This window comes from Cyrtonyx montezumae, unplaced genomic scaffold (assembly GCF_038088225.1).
Source record: "Cyrtonyx montezumae isolate F1298 unplaced genomic scaffold, pur_monq_1.0 scaffold_5, whole genome shotgun sequence".
Taxonomy (NCBI): Eukaryota; Metazoa; Chordata; class Aves; order Galliformes; family Odontophoridae; genus Cyrtonyx; species Cyrtonyx montezumae.
Genome location: NW_027072056.1, coordinates 14,668,858 through 14,687,033, shown reverse-complemented (window position 1 = coordinate 14,687,033; position 18,176 = coordinate 14,668,858). Strand labels below are relative to the sequence as shown.

General features: G+C 45.0%; 1 protein-coding gene across 3 annotated transcripts in view; it reads right to left on the bottom strand.

Annotated features, from left to right (window-relative positions):
• The window catches only part of DIS3L2 (DIS3 like 3'-5' exoribonuclease 2), a 162,777-nt gene that overhangs the window by 144,002 nt on the left and 599 nt on the right, over window positions 1-18,176 (bottom strand). Inside the window, exons 2-4 of one of the 3 annotated variants that reach the window (XM_065748084.1) lie at window positions 16,208-16,918; window positions 1,431-1,589; window positions 978-1,120 (exon numbers count right to left, since the gene is read on the bottom strand). In XM_065748084.1, the coding sequence (XP_065604156.1) occupies window positions 978-1,120; window positions 1,431-1,589; window positions 16,208-16,898 (993 nt within the window). In that variant the 5' untranslated portion in view covers window positions 16,899-16,918. Of the gene's footprint in view, window positions 1-977; window positions 1,121-1,430; window positions 1,590-2,169; window positions 2,251-16,207; window positions 16,919-18,176 lie in introns of those variants that run through there. The other 2 variants (XM_065748086.1, XM_065748085.1) reach the window with 2 other exon arrangements.

Genomic DNA, 18,176 nt, shown 5'->3' with positions numbered 1-18,176 from the left:
CTTGCTTTCACGTACGTCCGCCTCCTTTTGTGACCCAGCTACCCACAAGCATGGCAGGTCCACCCCTACATTCTGCTAGCTATTGGAAGAATTGCTGCTTAATTACAGCTCAAATCTTGCTGCTGCAAATGGAAGCATAAAGTCCAACCTTCGACTGATGGGTACAGAATCAGAACGTGCTACCTGTTCAAGGCAAATAACTACAAACACACAGGCAGCAGATTTTCTGTACTGTGATGGGTTCTCCTCCTCCATCTAGTATTTGTGCCTTACTTCAGTAAGCCATGCAGTCATCAGAGGTTGGGTCAGCTCTATGACCTTAGAGGAGCACAAAAAAATCATGCAACTAAATCAAGCTAGCTGGCTGTTTGATATTAATTTGTAGTTTACAACACTTTACAGGAATGCTCCAATAGGCACAGCCCTACAACACTTCAGGGATCACATCATTACCTGCATCTCTCCTATGTTTTGGTTTTTTTTTTTTTGTGAGGAGATGACTTCTGGGAAGAGTTTAGAGAGACAAATTAAAAGGAGATGAGTACAAGTGGATGAGAAGGCACTTGTACCTCATTGGTGAGAGCTAACATCTGTCTTTGCAAAGAATTTTAGCAAGAAGCATCTTGCTAAGGGCATTCCTTTTCACTTACACTGACAAAGAAAGAGGCTGCCAGCACCTGCTGTGTTTCTGATTGTCATTGGTAAAAGTAACCAAGACACCACAAAAGTCACAATTGTGGCTAGCAGACCACACAGCCCAGCAATTAGCTGCAATTGTGGATCAGGAATTTTACAGTCAAAACAAAAACTGTGCTGTAGTAACCTATAAAAAGTTCCAATCCACTTCTAGAACCTCCAGAGAAAGCATTTACAAGTCGCATATCAATTTCCTGTCAAGCAATTAATTGATATGGACTTCCAACAACTGCCTGTGATTTCCACAGACTCATTGCAACGGTATTCTATGTTCCAAGCACCTGAATTAACTCTCCCCTTTTCAGTCCTGCTGAAACATCTTCCTTTGACATGTAGGCTTCAAATATACTCTTCTTCTTCCCTCGAGCAGGCTTATTTCGATTCTTTCTGTCACCTGATGTTGGGACAGCAGCATAGGATCCTCCTGCAAACAGAAATTAAAAAAAAAAAATGTTATCTTGCCCACCAAATTTATCTATGTATCTATGTAACAGCAGCTGCACAGAAGCTCTGTACTGGAAGTAGAACTTTCAGGAAGTGTTTGCCTAGAAATACTGGCAACCCAGTCTCAGAGCACTGAAAATCCTGGAATGATCATATTTTACAAATAATTAACAGCTTTTACAGCTCATTTTAGAGCTAAGAGTGTTCATCCCAGCCCATCTTTTAATAGCACTTAGCATATGCTTCAAGGCAGCTTATTCCTGAAGCGTGTACACGCTCTGCTTTAATACCTCTGGGAGTTCCCAGTTGTCTAGGATTTATTCTGCTGTCTGAATTGCTCATTGTTTCTGTCTGCGATTCAGAAAGTTGTCTCTTCCTATCGAAGTTCTGGGGAGCTCTCGCGGATTCCGAGTTGTTTCTGGTCCTTGCAAACCCTCTCTTTTCTGCACCTGAAATCAAACACAAGTTTGAAATAGCAGGGGAGTGAGGAAGGACCTCAGTGCCAGCTCTCAGTCCTGGTGAAACTCGTGGTCTGCAGTGCCTCAATACCAGTCACAACTGTGAGTCATGCTCTTTATCCAAAAGAAATGATGTCTTCATTAGCTCATTTGTAATCTGTTGGCTCTTCATGCCTCTTAATCCACCACTAACTTACTTTAGCATAAACGGAACTCTGGAAATTACGATCCAAAAGTTGGAGACAACCCTTCCAAAATCCTGGGAAATTCATTAGAGCATATAAAATGTGAAATTGTGAAACGGTTTCCAAAGCCCCTACCTCCACCCCATTAAGCCCCCAAATAAATAGTGAGAAAAATGTAACTTCCCTGCAATTTGCATTTAAAATAAAGTAGTTCAGGGACAAATTAAAAAAAAAAAATCACAATAACCCACTCTGAACTAATTAACTTTTGAGCTTCCAGGGGCAGCATTGTACACAATGACACTGCCAAGAAATGCCAAGGCTTCAAATGCCCAGCCTGCTCAGAATAGGTCACGATCATACAAAAACATTCTGCAAAGACTCACCCCCTCCTTCCCTGCCATCACCTCAGACCCTTCCCTACAGCCAGGAGAGCAAGCAGCAGCTTCCAAAGCGTATGCCAATGCTGTTCCACGGATCAGCACATTGGAATGCAACCCAGCGCCGTGCAGCTGCCCTCTTGGCCCTCCACCTGGATACTGAACATGTCATCACAGCTTTGCCTTCCAGCCCCTCCTGGCTACGCTCCCTGGGTCCAAGCTTGTACCTGCAAGTCAGAAAATGTGCAATGCCAACTTATTTGCTATGGGGCTGTCCAAGTTACAAGGTAATTAAAAAAAAAGTGTACAATATCCTCTACAAACTAAATTGGAAATTGTTTTATGGAATTAAGCTGAAGCAGTGGGAAGAAAGGGAGGAGTCTGAGGGAAGCTACAGCTGCAAAACAAGCACAGCTGCAGGCTGAGATTTCAACAGATGCAGAAGAGGTAATGCTACCTGCACAGTCCCAAGTGCAAGGAACAAAAATTACCTGATTTGCAAATCCCTATCTGATTTGAAAATGCCCTAAGGGTCGAAAGATTAAGTTCGATAACGAGACACTTAAAATATGGACTAGAGATCTGAGCAGTAAAGCATTCGAACTGGCAGCACCACTGGTCCTGGAGAAGTTGTTCAGACATTTTCCAGAAAGAATTTTACCTAGACTGCAAGAAGAGAAGTGGGATCTCAGGAAAGCTATTAAAAAAGAGAGGTGAGAGGCTGATCGCCAGAGAGGTCATGCCATCTGCCTCGCTGCAGGTTCTTAAAAATAGGTGTGACAGATGTCTGTCAGAGCTGCTCGAGGAGTAGTTTTTTCCTTGAGGTAGTGCAATGGATTACACGAGCTCTTAAGGTCCTCTAAAGCCCTCGTTTCTATGGCAGCAAGTCACAGAAAAATACTACTATGAATTAAAGAGCTTGGGATAAAAAGGAAGCTAGATCTTAACATGTAATTAAGCTGGGGAAAAAAAGCAGAAAATTAAAACGCAGGAAAAAGAGCACAACTGTCTAGTAAGTCTGGAAGCGAGCTGAGAGCCAGGATTGGCCATGGTGGAGCAGAGCTGCCCCAGCACTCTGCATAGCTGCTATATCAGCAAGTCCTGGGCCACAACTGCCCAAATTCACACACAGCAACAGCAGCAGGAGAGAAGCACCTTCTGTGCAAGGCAGATAGCAGAGGCACTCACACACTTCCAACACTAGAGCCTTTGGTTTGCTCTCCAGCAGTCTTTTTCATCCGCTTAGACTTGGACACAAATTCAGAGAAACAATTTACTCAAACGAACAAAGTGTGCTTCAACATAGCTGGCTTGCAAGTCAGTCTACACACAGACACTTTGGATGAATGTCTGACCGTGCTGACCTTGACATTTCTGGCTAAACAAAACCACTGCTGTTACAAAGCCACAGACAACTGTCACAATTAGCGCTCAACTGGAACACATCTCATTCTGCATGAGTCTAATTTCTCGAGTTTCACTTTTTAAGGCAAAGGAAAAACCACAGGTTGCCATCTGCTTCAGCTAGACTCAGCATCTGTGTCTTTTACACACCCGTCCCTCAAAACTGGAAGATAGAAACATGTCCCATAAGCTCTCCCGCTGTCTTTGTTGACCAGCATTAATACTCTACTGGACAAACAGAAAATACTCTATAAAGCAAACCACAGCTTGACCAAACAAAACTCTATAGCTAGCATATATCAGAATACCCTGATATTAATGCAATCACAGAACTAGTTAAACTCTGTTCCAACAGCAGGTGTGTCAGTTCTCATTTTCCTCTGTTGTTACAGATGCATGATTTGTAAGATAAAAATCTTTTAGGATAAGGAGCAACGTGCAGAAGACACACAAAGTATAATGCATTCTAGGTATTAAAATACTCAGTGACTTAATAAATAAAATTAAAAAAATAAAACCTGGAGCAGAAGGGAGACTGAAGTGCAGCAGGGAAAAAAAAAGCATCAAGCAGATTCCCAGAATAATTGATCTGCCTTACAGTAAGAAAGGAGGTTAGATGTTTAAATCAGCAAATTTCAACATAATTCACAGAAAACCACTATCGTTTATATTTGGAAAATTACTGCATTTCATTAAATTTATATCTATTACTCAGTTGATCAACTAGATGAACAGCTAAATCAACAAATATGGCCAACTAATCATGAACTTAGCAAGGTCGAAGGCTTTAATTTTTATACTAACATTTGCATATTGGATTATATAGGAAAGGAACAAGATCTTAAATTTGATTTACCAAAAAATAAAACATCACCGATTCCACGCTCACATGCAACAATCTATTTGGTTCTTACCAGCAGAGAAGGAACATAGCTCTTACTGAGATGTCATTGGCATGCATGTGACTCTTTGGACACCATGGGGTTGGGTGTGCTTGGGTTGGAAAGGACCTCAAAGAGCACCTGGTTCCAACCCCTTCCATGGACTGGGCTGCCAACCACTCCATCAGGCACCAGCTGAGGCTCCATTCAACCTGGTCCTGAATACCTCTCTGCCCCCTCTCCTGTCAAAGGAGATCTATCAGATCACTTGGCGCTTTAACCTTCAGCTGAGCTTCTGGCCACGTCCTCATCTGCATGGTTCACACCTAACCCAGCTCCACTGCTGCAGGCAGAAACGCAACAACTGTTGTGCCACCTCAGCACTGCCCCGCAGCTCCAGGGATCACACCCCACTGACAGCCACCCCAACACATAACAGCTCCTCTTCTTCAAATGAAAGCATTGAAAAGAACCCTTATTATTAAGAACTTCAACACTAAATAGCTCTGTCTACTAATGACCATTATCAGCCCACAAATGGGCATCAGGCCTTCTACTGGTTCTGCCATTGCTAAGGGGATTTTTCCCATTGCTTCCCAGCATTAGATCATGATCTGGATGTGCAAAGGAATCTTTCAAGTACCAGTGCTTATCCAGTTAGCATGAGCATGAGAAGAAAGAGAAGCACATCCCCAGAACTGATAAATCACAATATAACAAATTGTTATCAGCTAATTAGACACTCTCAGCTCATGGTTACTAAATATTTGTCTGGATTCCCAGTGTTTCACTTTATTGCTGACACATTTCAGTGACTTAAGCCAATTTCCTTCAATCCTTCCAAGAGATTCCCTGACATTTAGTTCTTCAAGACAGCCCAGCTATGCACTTACTAAAGCGCTGAGGATACACCCAGCGGCCAGAAGGCACAGCAACCACCAGCCCATGAACCACCCATCCCAAGTGAACCAATTGTCAGCTTGGGGGATGCAGTTTCTGGCCAGTAACTCCAGCTGGGCACACACCTAATGTTGATGTGGTTGTACCAGGCAACTGGCTCATTTGTTGCTCCAAAGTCAAATAAACTCAACTAACAGAAGCACATTTTGCTGGTACAAGCTGTGTTAGCATTAGAGAGGTTTTGCTAGGATCCCTCCAGTAGGCAGTGTACAAGCTATTTGATATATCCTGCTGCTCAGCAGCTTCTGAAAATTTAATCTCAAAATTCAAAAGCTGAAACGCCTGTTATATTGTTTTTAATTCCCAACACACCAGCAACATCCATGTGCCATGTTACAAAAGTGACTAACAAGAACTCCAAGCACTTAAATGACTACGCTAATATCTAGGATCAAGTTACTGCACACAGGCAAAAACAATAAACACCAATGAAGTCGTTTCAAATGTGAGCAATGACAATCAAAAGCTGGTCGTAGACAGGTCACAAGCAACTAGCTATTTATGTTTTCAAAAATATTTTGTGGATTTAAGGGATTAAATGTCCCACTAATGGTAACAGCCAAGTACTTTTTCTGTTCTATTTTGTTTTAGAAGGAAAAACACAGACAGCTGTTGCTGTAGCTGTTCAGAGAAAGAGTTCTGTACCAGGAAGAAAAAGGATACTCCTTGGAAGATAGCTGAAGCAGAATTCTGCGCTCATGGCTCAGGAACACAAGCAGGACCAAAGCCCATCTCCCGTGCTCCCTGTGAGCTCAGCCCCATGGCAGTGCGTGCTGGGAGCTTCAGGAGAAATCCCATGAGCTCAGAACTCAGGGCCTCAAAACAGAACCATCTTCAATGCGTTTTACAGTACCTTGAAGCAAACAGGTTAAATAAAGTAGATGGCTTGAGATAAAAGGCAAAGCAATCAGGGGAAATAAGGATGTCACAGGAAAGAATTCATTAGAAATTTAGGAGTGGAAATGCAAGACTTAGAGATACGTTATCAGTTTGTTGAGGTTTCAGTGCAGCAGAGATAAGTCCGGCAGACAGTACTTCAGATGTTCAATCCGTGGTCTGAGAAAGTCTGAGAGCACGTTTCTCCTTACCACAAGAAAATAAAAAAGATTCTTTTCTGATGAAACAAACTCAGATAATCCTTAACTGAAGGTTCTGCCACACCCATGCTGTACAACAACCCCAAAAATCCAGGAGTGCACCAGAGCTGCAGACTGCTCATAGACTCATAGAACCATTTGAGTTGGAAGTGACCCTTAAAGGCCATCTGCTCCCACTCCTTGCTCTGAACAGGGACACCTACAGCCCCATCAGGAGCTCACAGCCCCGTCCAACCTGATCTCATGTGCCTACAGGCATCACCATCTTTCCAAGCAACCTGTGTCAGCGCCTCACCACCCTTACAGTAAAAAAAAACTTTTCCTACAACACGACTGTGGGACCTACTCAGAAACGACTAAGGATAGAGGTGATTTTAAATTACCTTAATTTAAAAGCAGAGCAAATTTCCAGGAAGAGGAGCACCAAGGCAGAAGTAGAAGAGGACAGTGGCATCACAGCACTGTAGGGATTCACACAGATGGTAGATTGCATAATTAAGTTTAAAGTTAATTAAACAGTCATTCAAAGAGGAGAAACAATGTAGACCTACATTTCAATATGTAGGCTTATCCAAAATGTAAATTATATGCAAATATCCTGAACTGAGCAGAAGATGCATTGAAATTCAGCTCCAGACTAGCTCCCGTGCTCACTATTTTCCCCTAATCAACCCATTAGGATGGGCCACCGGAGCCCAGCACAACATAAACCCAACCTATAACTTTCCATAGCCTAGACAAATCAAAGCAAGAATACAGCACTTAAAGCAGAAGCCTTCCCATAGATCTCTTAAACAATTTAAAAAAAATTTTAAAGAAGATTTCAGAAGCAATTCAAAGCAACTGGTTCCTCTAGAGAATACAACTGCGTTTGCACACTGGGATGTAGTCCAGCCAAACACTTTTGGCAGAAAGTGTCAAAATCTGCACAGAAAAGCTTGATGTCCAAAAGTGACCCCAGTGACGGGGAAATACGTGCTGTTGTGGCTCGTGAGCAAGTTTGTAGCATCATAAGCTGCTTCTGTGCCCCTACAGTTGGCTCCAAAAGCTCAGTCACTAGAGCACATCACTCAGGAGGAAACATCCCCATAGAGATGGAGGCAGTAAGTAAGTGACATGGCATGCCCGTGGATACATAGGAAGTCGAGGGCAGAGACAGAAGCACATTTCCAGACCCACACCCAGCTCAGCGCTGAGCCAAGGGAAGCTCATGCGGCCACTGCTGTATGTTCTCAGTTACTGCACGGCACATCCTTGATTTCAATAAGGACCTAAGAAAAGTTAGAATGTTTCGTTGACTTCAGCTTTCTGAAAGGGCCATTACTTTAGAAAAAAAATGAAGAAAAAATTGCAAAATGGACTCTTTCTGCTGCGAAAAATAACACTATGGAAATTGCCCCCAAACACCATGATCATGTGCCTGCAACAACACGCAAGACACTTCCAGTGCATTCTGCCTGCAAGACTCTGCCTTCAGTAGGCACCAATTTCAGCTTTATTCAGTTCCTCAGCGAGGACTGTGTTGTAGGAATACTATAGGAGTACAAGAGCCAAAGATACCATTCCAGGCTCTGAACTAGGGGCTGGTGACGAAACTCATTTAGTAGCAATAGGCTAAAAGTTTATCAAAATAGTTACTGTGCTCCAGCTGCGTGCAGCAGCACAGCGGCGTTGTCAGGGAGGGGATGCAGCTCTGCTGGTTTTCAGGACTCTCTGTGAACCTGCTCCACCCTGCTCATGACCTCCTAAGCACCTACTCCGCCTGATGACTGCACTGCACTCCCTGCTCCCCCAGGCCTCCCCTCCTACCCCAGGATGTGGGTCAGGGCTGCTTCCCTGACCTCTATCCTTCTCTTTGCCCAAGTTATCTTCTGTCAGACCTCTTATCCAGCAGCTCTGATGTGAACAGGCTTGTTCAACACTTCAAGAGAAATACTTGGAAAACATGATAAGGATAACATGATAAGGATAAAGCTTTCTTTGATTTCTCTGGGATTCAAGCAAACCGCTTGGAGATCAGAGGAAGTCAAGAGGCTTTGAAAGGCACTTGACAGGAAGTGCTAACACACTAGATGTTAACAGCTGAAGAAATGAAAGAACTGCTTCCACATTCAGACACATCTTGAGGTTACTCTTTGTGCCACAGAATAAGACAACTCACTGAAGAACCATTGCCCATGCTGCCCGTTCAAACAAGTGGGTACACAGCATGTAGTCTGTAGCACTGTGATGGAAAAAGTGCCTTAAAAACACACAAACTGAAGAAAACACACTACTGCTGCCAGCATTTATCTGTAGAAAGTCGGAAATAGTCCCCAAGGAATGACCTGCCCCATACATCTGTGGGCTGCAGCTTACAGATGTGTCGACAATGTGCTGACATTTCCCATCAGCATCCTGGAAATATTTGCTTTTGTCACTGAGAACGTTATTTTTTGCAGTGGATCCCAACATCATCTTTTCCATCCTGCCCCAGTCAACTTCTCTCAGCAGCTCGGATTTCCCCACAAGAGGGAGTTGGGGGACATGCGTTCCACAGCACATGGAGCCAGGTTTTGGGGGCCTGAGGTGGGAGGTGGCCTCCAGCACCAGGGACAGAGCCACGAGCAGAGGTTGGAGCACTGGGCACCAGCACACAGCAAGCAGGGCCAGCGAGGGAATTGCAGTCAGCTGACACGATGTTTGTCCCACCTTGGTACCCAAGGCAAAGGTGACACTGCAGAGATTATCTGAGCAACCAGCCAGAGGTGATGGGGGTGCAGGGTTGGATGACCTCATGCAGAGCAGAGGACAGAGGGCTTTCTGAAATTCACTCCTGTTTGAGTGCACGTACAGAATTTGTTCTGAAGGTTTTTAAACGTGCCGGTAACAGCCTACACACCACAAGCTTTGGTAAAACTGTTCCAGCGGTCATTTACCCTCACTGCTAAATTGTGCTTTATTTCAAGCCTGGATTTGTTTAGCCTCAAATGCATTATATCATAATCCGCTCAACTGAGTAGCCTATTACGGAACATCTGTTCCCCATGTAGGCAATTTATGAAAGCTCCCTTCCCCCTAGCATCTCTTTGATAAGTAAAGCAGGATCCCTCACATCATTCACTCATGCTCGCAGCGTTTTAATCTTCCCCACGGCCCTCCTGTGGGCATTCATCAATTCATCACCATCCTCCCCAAACAGAGGGCATCACCGCAGGATACAACACTCCAGAAGCTGCTGCTGCCTCACCAAAGACACACGCAGCCCATACTCCATCTTTCAATTTCCAGGCTCATACATTACCCTTTGGGTCACATTTCACAGGAGGGGGATGTTCAGCTGATTAATCCATCAAAAACCCCAAACTTCTTTTTCCAAGCTGTTGCTTCCCACGCTGGGCTCCCTGTGCTGCTCCATGCAGGCCCAGTAAATGGATTTTGTTTTGCCTGCTCCAAGTCCACTGAGTGACGCAGATGGCTGCTAGTAACTGCCCCCATCACTCTGTAACACCCCCTGCTGCCTCTGAGACATCCAAAATACAAAAAATTTCAGCCACACTTGCATGCTGTCCTCCTGATTATTGAGGGAATAGGGCAGAACATGAACTGTAGGAACCAGCCACACCTGTTGGTAACCATTCTCAATTTATAGCTGCATTTAATTAGCCTGGCTAAGCAACTTTTAAGCCATTACACACGCGCTGTGATTTTATTATCCTAACATGCTACCGTCAATACCCACATGGCTATCATCAGACTCTTTCACAAAGAAACCAACACAGAGAGCTCAACAGGACCTCGCTCACATAAACTGACAACAAGCCATTTTATGGATTTAAAACTAATTAAAAGTTTCGATCAATTCTTGGACTAGCTATTGTTTTCTGGACTGGCATGGCATTGGCAGGCCTAGTAACCAGAGCTATGCTATCAAGGTCTAATCCCAGAGAATGAAGGAAGAAAAAGCACAGTTCTAAGAAAAGCAGGTGAACTGTCAGTAGGCACAGACACAGCTCTGAGATCACACACCAAATCCACAGCCACTGCAAGGCAGGCTCTCATCTCCCCAGGAGAGGACGCATCAGATATTAACTCTCATACTACAGCTGATGCCAGCCAAAAAACAGTTGCACAAGCTTTGGGAATGCAACGTTTTTTCCTATCAAAAGCAATGCAGAAATTTATGTTCATGATGACGTTTGCTAAACCATTAAGAAAAGAGCATTCTATTTTTCAAGTGTTTCTCTGATGGGGCAATACAGTAAATTCAGCTTTCCCTCCTCTCCCATATCTTATTACAGTGATTAACGTCACACAAATGTCACATCAGACTTGGCAAGATTTGCTACACTTAAAAGATCTCCACAGCAGCCAGCATTCTCCATTTATTGAGCTGGTTCTGTGGCCTTTACTAGGTTGCTGGCTCACATTTATTGGTGCCAGATAAGGAGATAGTAGCATTCTTAAGCACTGAATTGCTCCACACAAAAGCTGGAAGACTTGTCACTGAAGGTAATGTTATTGTGCATTTGCCTTGCAAGAAGGGAAAAGCTACGGTTCTTCCTTCAAAGCTCCTCCTGAGAAACAAATGCAAACAAAACTTACTGAAGCTTAGGATGGAAAGGCAAAACCTCTGTGACTTCGCCTGGAATTTCTTGACCAGCTGTGCCCATCAGACACAGGAAAACCATCCCAGGACATTTCCTTTACCCGTGCTGAACCCCTCAAGTGTCAGGGCTGCAGCCACAAACATAAGTCCTCCATCCGGTGGCAGCAATTGTATTTAAAGCTACGATGCTAAATGCTGGCATCCTTGCCAGAGACACTCCCCCGTGGAAGCTGCCCAAGCTGGTTAAGTATCACAGACTGGGCAAATAAATGTCAGACACGTGACAAATCAGAGGGCCATGGAAATCTTACGCCATTTCAGGGAAATTTTTCTACCCAGGAGTTGGATGTTTCTGCTCAGGGGCCATGCTGACCCTGGCAGATGGGCAAGAGAGCTCCACCTCATCACAAACCTGCAAAGCTCTTAGTGAGAGGAGCCTCAAGAGGGTACCTGGCAAAGCTGGTGGTGGTATTCTTACCAAGGAGCTACAAATATAGTCCTGCAAAATCAGAACCTATCTCACAGCAATCAGCATTCACAGGGGCACAAGCATCCTGCTGCACCCAAGCCTTCCACATCAATAAAGCCACCCCACTCTCAGTTTATGCCATCCTTTGAAATAGCGTGGTTGGCGGATGACGTTCCCAAAGATCACTCTGCATCCCACTTTTGGAGGGCCCTCCTCTTAAGCAGATATTTGTTTGGACTTTCCTGCAGACTCAGGAAGGCGCTAACAGCATCAACCCCTCAGAAATAGGCTGAGGAACACAAAAAGCAACCAGGACCTTGCAGTCTCAAAGAAAACAGGCGGCTTGGTCTGAACTCCTTTACCAACGAAGCGACACACCACAGATACTATAGATGAAGTTTCACTTAGCAGCCATGCAAACCTCAACCACCAGCATGTGACAGATGCTGCAGAAAGACTCTTTACTTCTGTCCTCGGGGGAAGGAGGGTTTAAAGCCCTTTTATGACAGAGACATCAGTCAGTAGCCCGTCTGAAGACAGATTCTGATAACTAACACTGGATTGAAGTGGGAAAATCCTTACGGCCTTTGATCAAAAAACAGAAAACAACCCAGGAGACCTCCTAAAAGACTCTGGAAAAACCAAATTTTAAACAACCACAATAAAGGATTGAAGATTTAGCAGGGAAAAAACTGACAGGGAAGCTATATTGATGAAAATCTATACACATCATAATTTAAAACATTTCTGAGTGATTTTCTGCTTTATTACAGTTTAAGAAGCTGCAGGGCAGGAAGCTTTACAACAGTTACACTTGCAGATGTCACAGTCACACAGACAGGAGGAACAAGCTGCAGAACATGTCTGTGTGCAGCTCTGTCTTCCCAAAGCCTGCAGAAACCACACCACAAATCCCATGTGCTGTTCCCAGACATGTCACATGACAAGGGACACCAGGGGGTTGTTCAAACCCAGCACTCTCAGTTGCAAAGCTTTGGACGCACCAGTGACAGCTGACATTAAGCCTCCACACAACCCCAGGGAGCTGGGTGCAGAGAGGTGAAAAAGTCCCCAGAAGAACCAAGATCAGTTGGTGGTACAGTCTGAAAAACTACAGAGCCACACAGAGTTCAAAGGTAGGATGCTGTGATGAAAACCCCACAGGCAAGGGGCACACTGACACAGAGGAGACCTCTCCTCAACAACACAGTGTGTTCCTTCAACTTCTGTTTCGTGCTTTATCCCACAGTTATTCCAGGATTTTATGAAGCCTCTAACAAGGCATTGATTTCAGGAAGCTCTAAGGAATGAAATACCTTAGAAGTCATGCACACACTTTAAAGATATAAATAAGATGCCAGAAGGAGCTCATTCTGATCCTGAGGTCATCAATCAACACAATGCCAAACTCTGCACCTCTAATATTGTATCCCAAATTCACAGCTGAACACCAGTGAAGGAGGGGGGGGAAAAAGACCCAAGGAAAGAAACAGCAAACCCAGTGCAGAAGGAACCAGTGTGATGAGCAACATACGTACAGTTTAAAATCTACTTCTGTAAGGCAGCCCTCCAGATGCAGACTCCAGGGCTTAGCACAGCAGGTTAGTGGAGAAAGGTAAGAGGAGAACCAAACAAGACACTCTCATTTTGAAGAGCCAGTGAGTGATTTCAATTCCTACCTCACTGGCTTCGCTCTATGTAAGATGAGGTTCTCATGGAACTAGCAGACCACTGCCAGGGCTCCTCACTGCTTCCCACACACAGCACAGTACCACTGGCAGTGAGATGCAGGGCTCACCAATGCTCGTCTAGGACCACACAAACCCCTCTGCTTCCCCCCCCTCCCCCACCTCCAGAGGGCTCCAGCAACTGCAGTACCACCAAAAGGACACGAATAGGGACCAGCTCCTTGCTGCACAGAGCCTCAAAGGGGTTTTTCAGCCCTCCACCTTGGCACTTTCAGTTTTAGGGTCACAGTTAAACCTGAGCTGAAGAGCTGTTAAGACAAGGACAATGAAACAAAGCAATACAAAGAGAGACGCTGGACTTTGAGATTAGCTCAAAGAGCCTTTTAGAAAGCATGCTACAGCCTGAGCAGAGTCAATTTGTGAGGAAATGTCTCTACTGAAGAGATGATACGCCTCACTGCTATGACAGAAGCAATTCTTGCCACCACAGCCTCACAAGCCTTGATTTAAACTGATCAAACCAGACACCTGCCTGCGCAACGTAATATGACTTATATCAGCATCAAGAGAAAAAGGCAAGCTTTGAAGTGGGGAAAATATTAATCTGGTACTGTGATGTGTGAGATCTTACATCTAAGTGCCTGCATATTGCAAAGCCTTCATTTCACTTAGACAGGAGTGCTAAAATGTACTCAAAGCAAACAGAAGACATCTCTCTGAATCAAATTACATCTATTTTTTCCCATTTCTTTCCTCCCCAGGAAGCTGCTTTCACATCCCTGCAAGTGCTCTGGAGTGTAACCAGGCTCAGCTACACACAGGGAAGAAAAGGAAGGGAGTCACTTAAGTAAATAATTTTCCAATAATCTTCCCCACAGGGTGAGTTTTCCACCTGGGAGGTCAAACACGAGGGCCAACATTTTCTACTCCACGTCCCTGTTCTAAGTTTCTAAATAAAAAACTAGTTTGCAAAGGGTTTGTAAACCTCCCTCCCCCCCTCCAAAAAAAAAGCAGGAGGGAACTTGGCTTTTGAAAGCCAAGCTGCTCCTGTTGGACTGAAATCCATGCAGGCACCCATAGCTCCCACAGCTATGACCACAGGTTCTCCAGACTCCCCCGTTAATGTGCTCTTTACAAATGCATCTCCTTGAAACTTGGGATCCCTCCACTCCTGGTGAGCAGCCTTCCCAATCCACTTACACCTTCCTCACACTTCCTCTTTGGGCAGGTGCTGTTGCTTTCCTAATATCAGAAGGACTTTCCAGGAGGGCTGGGAAGGGTGACAACATCACACTTCTCCTACAGCAGAAAGACACAAACCCCAAATGAGCTGTGAAGAATCAGGAAACAGTGCCCAAACAAACCACTGAAGTTGCCCCCACGAACGAAATGAATCCACGACATTCCACACTGAATGCATTCACAGGTTCAGGCCAAATTTCAGAGTGCCAAACGTTGCTTTAGAAGTTTACCTTGTTGCTTCAGGGTGCTGCAGACAGCACGAGTACAAAACACCACTGCCAGTGAGATTAATAATGTGTATTCCTGCAGAGCTTCTTACTGCCTCAGCATCTGGCAGCAAGTTACAAGGAAGACAAGGAGAGCCTAGGCCTGCAGCAGTCCTGATGTAGATCAGCTTGGATGGCTGCAGGACAGCACCTCTCACCTCCTGCCATACCCACGCCATTAGCTTGCACAGTGTTGGATTTGATGTCCGTAAAGCACAGCACCTAACACCAATAAGCAAACTAGTCTCAGTTAACATCAATGTGGAATCTGTTGGCTGCCCTTCCTTACTCTCCAAAAGCTACTAGATCCCTGAAGGCAAACGGCAATGAAGTTTATCATAACAGCATAGCACGATGAATACACAAGTGCTCCAATGAGGCACGCAAAAAAAACACTCCCCAAAATCAGGGTCATTTACAAACATCAACATAATCTACTTGTGTTAATCTTGAATTATGATCTGCCTTGCAAGGACACAGTTAACCATCTTTGGCACAATCTACTGTCACAGCCTCAAAAAATCTAGCGAGCTCTGTAAAAAGCATATTGCTGCTCTTGAGTGATGGGGCATAATTTTGCAAGTGTCTGAGTTAAACATATACTTGATTTCCAATCCAAAAGTTGCAATAGACCTCGGGCCCTTGGTACCCAGCTGAGAAATCCATTTCTTTTAGAATTATTACAGTGAATTTAATGCAGTGACATTTATGAGTTCCTCCACAGTAGCTGATAAGATTGGGCAATCCAAGTATTTTGCCATAAATATCATTCAGAGGAAGTTTTAACCCATTACATCGGAAGATCAAATTTAAACTGCCTGGCTTTGGTTGCTTGTTAATGCTGTGGAGTGTTTTAATAACTTTTTTTCCTATCTCTGTAAGTTGGCTTTTTGCCCTGATCATCACATTTAAGAGATATTCACTGTACTACTGCAAGATAGGTTTGCTTTGCTACTAACAGCAAAACTTACTCCAGCCAACACTCTGTATCAGGAATTAGATATTAAGCAGGCACCTTAGCCTGGGTATCAGATGGACTTGGACGCTCTGCAGAGGCCGACCAGCACTCCAAAGAGGAGATGCAGAGGGAGCTGTGCCTCTGCCTTGAGCCAGCTCACATCCAGCGGTCTTATTAATTTGGACTGCACATCACAGAAACTGGGCTCTCCTAGTCTTGAGCTGGTGCTGGAAGCAGCACAGCCACATTCATAGAACCGAGGCCAGGGGACTAGGTCCTGCCAACACCAAGCTGGCTCCACACAAAGCCATTTGCACATGGAGTATGGCTTACTTGTAAGTCAGAACGAAGCCACCCACAGGTAAGTAGGGGCTGACTCACTTGGACAGGGCAGAACTGACTCCTGTTAACTCACTCATAGCTAAAATATCACATTCAATTCCAGAGTAATTGCAGCAGAGGCACAAAGCAGTTCATTACTTGGAACTCACCTTGCACTTGACCTGCAGACAAGAGACTGGTTCTCCTGGCATTTGCTGCCAGCACATCCCCACTAAAGTGCTCAGTCAACAAGTGTCCAGCTGCCATATCTGTGTTGGCAGGACACCTGCCTCGTTTCTTATGTTTCCTCCTCCACACGTCCTCCTCATCCTTTTCATCAGAACCAGAAGACCTCTGCAGAGCCGTGCTGTGTCTCTGTCCAGTCGATACTCGCCCACCCATGGCATCACTCATATTTAACAAGTCACCTGCAGCTCCGTGCCGATGTACATAGTAGTCTTCCTCCACCTCCAAGTCTCCTTCTGAGTTAACACTGGCATTTTTCCTATGAAGACATCTATTGAAAAGGGTCTGGGGTTTAACATTCTCAAATCCTCCAGGCTGCTCCAGGTGAGATACTCTGACTGGGGAATAGCTGCGCACGTTCAACCCGTTCCTGGCCAGGTTGTCCTTCGCCTGTCCTCTCCGTGGGGGTGGTTCCAGGTCTGGGCTGTGCTCGTTGGATGTGCTCTCTTCCAGCTGCATCTTCTGTGCAACTCGGTTCATGTAGGACCGGAACCGACCGCTGTGGTGCTTCTGCACAAGCCTAGCATATGCATTCTTCTGGGGAACAGCAGGCTTGTTTAATCCTTCCTTGACATCTTGGGCAGGAGCACTTCTTGCATGCCCCAGCGGATCCATAGTGCAGTAACAGGGCCAGACTTCAAAGAGTTACAAATAGACATGGGAAAAAAGAGGGTCATTTTCTTCAAACAAAATGTCAAATAATTACCTACGCTGACGACACAAACATACTGAATGAGAACTTACTGACCTTTGTATAAAAACCAGTTTGATTAACTGCTCCACTGGGGGGGAAAGGCTTCCACGGTGAAGTTAACACCTGCACTATACCAAAGCACTGTTGATGACCAAGGAGCAACCAAAAGCCACGTGCCACAGGAAGTGAGGACTCCTGTCCCAGAGCTTACACCTTCATTACAAACCTGATTCCTTTCATCCACCCTTCCCTGCCTTCTGACAACCAGGTAAATTAAGGGAGTAGCTGGCAAGACTGCCAGATGCGTCAGCCCAGAGGTCATCAGAAATAAAACCTTGTGTCCAACTTCAGGCCTTCAGAAACAGTCCATGCAGGTTGGAGTAAAACGCACATATTGCATGTTACCTCACCTCCACATCAACGGACTATGGGGTTACACAGAACAGCTGCTCTGAATACCAACACTGACCATTTCAGCCTCTCTAACCACAAACTTATTCCCACTGTGACAACATGAAACACTCCCTCACACACTCAGCATCTTTCAGGAGCTTATGATTCTCAACAAAGAGATGCTCTGGCTGCCACCCCCATCCAGCACCAGTCTCTGTAGACGGTACAACACCTCCATCTTCACAAGCATGAACATGGGGCTTCAGTACCTCAGCTGCCATAACCTAAGTTTTTTTTAGCAAAACAATCTAATAAATTGTTAGGAAAACTATTAAGGTGTATTATCTACACAGTCAGGACATATCAATGATTTCTTTCCACAGTATCTCCCACCAACAAGGAACTGAAAAACACAATGATGCCATTCACCAGGGCAACTGCAACATCCTGAAGGATTCCATTACAAAAGCATCTTTTTTCATCCAAGGCACATCTGCAGCTGAACAGCTCAGCTCCACCCCAGCTGTTACAGTGAGAGTTCAAGGCCTCACTCTCACCTTCCCTCCACCGAAACTGGGCTTTAAGCTAAAGCAAGGACACTGCCCGGTAAATGTTCCTCGCTCTGCTTCCCCGAGCCCAGCAGTGCTGGCAGGGCGCAGCTCGGCACTGCCTCCTCCTCGCACTCCTGCTCTGACCCTCCCATGAAAGCAGTGCACACCGCGATGGGATTTACTGAAGTAATTGAGGACGGATGCGAACAGACTTCACAATACAAAGCAAAAAAAAAAAAAACTCAAAAATCCCTG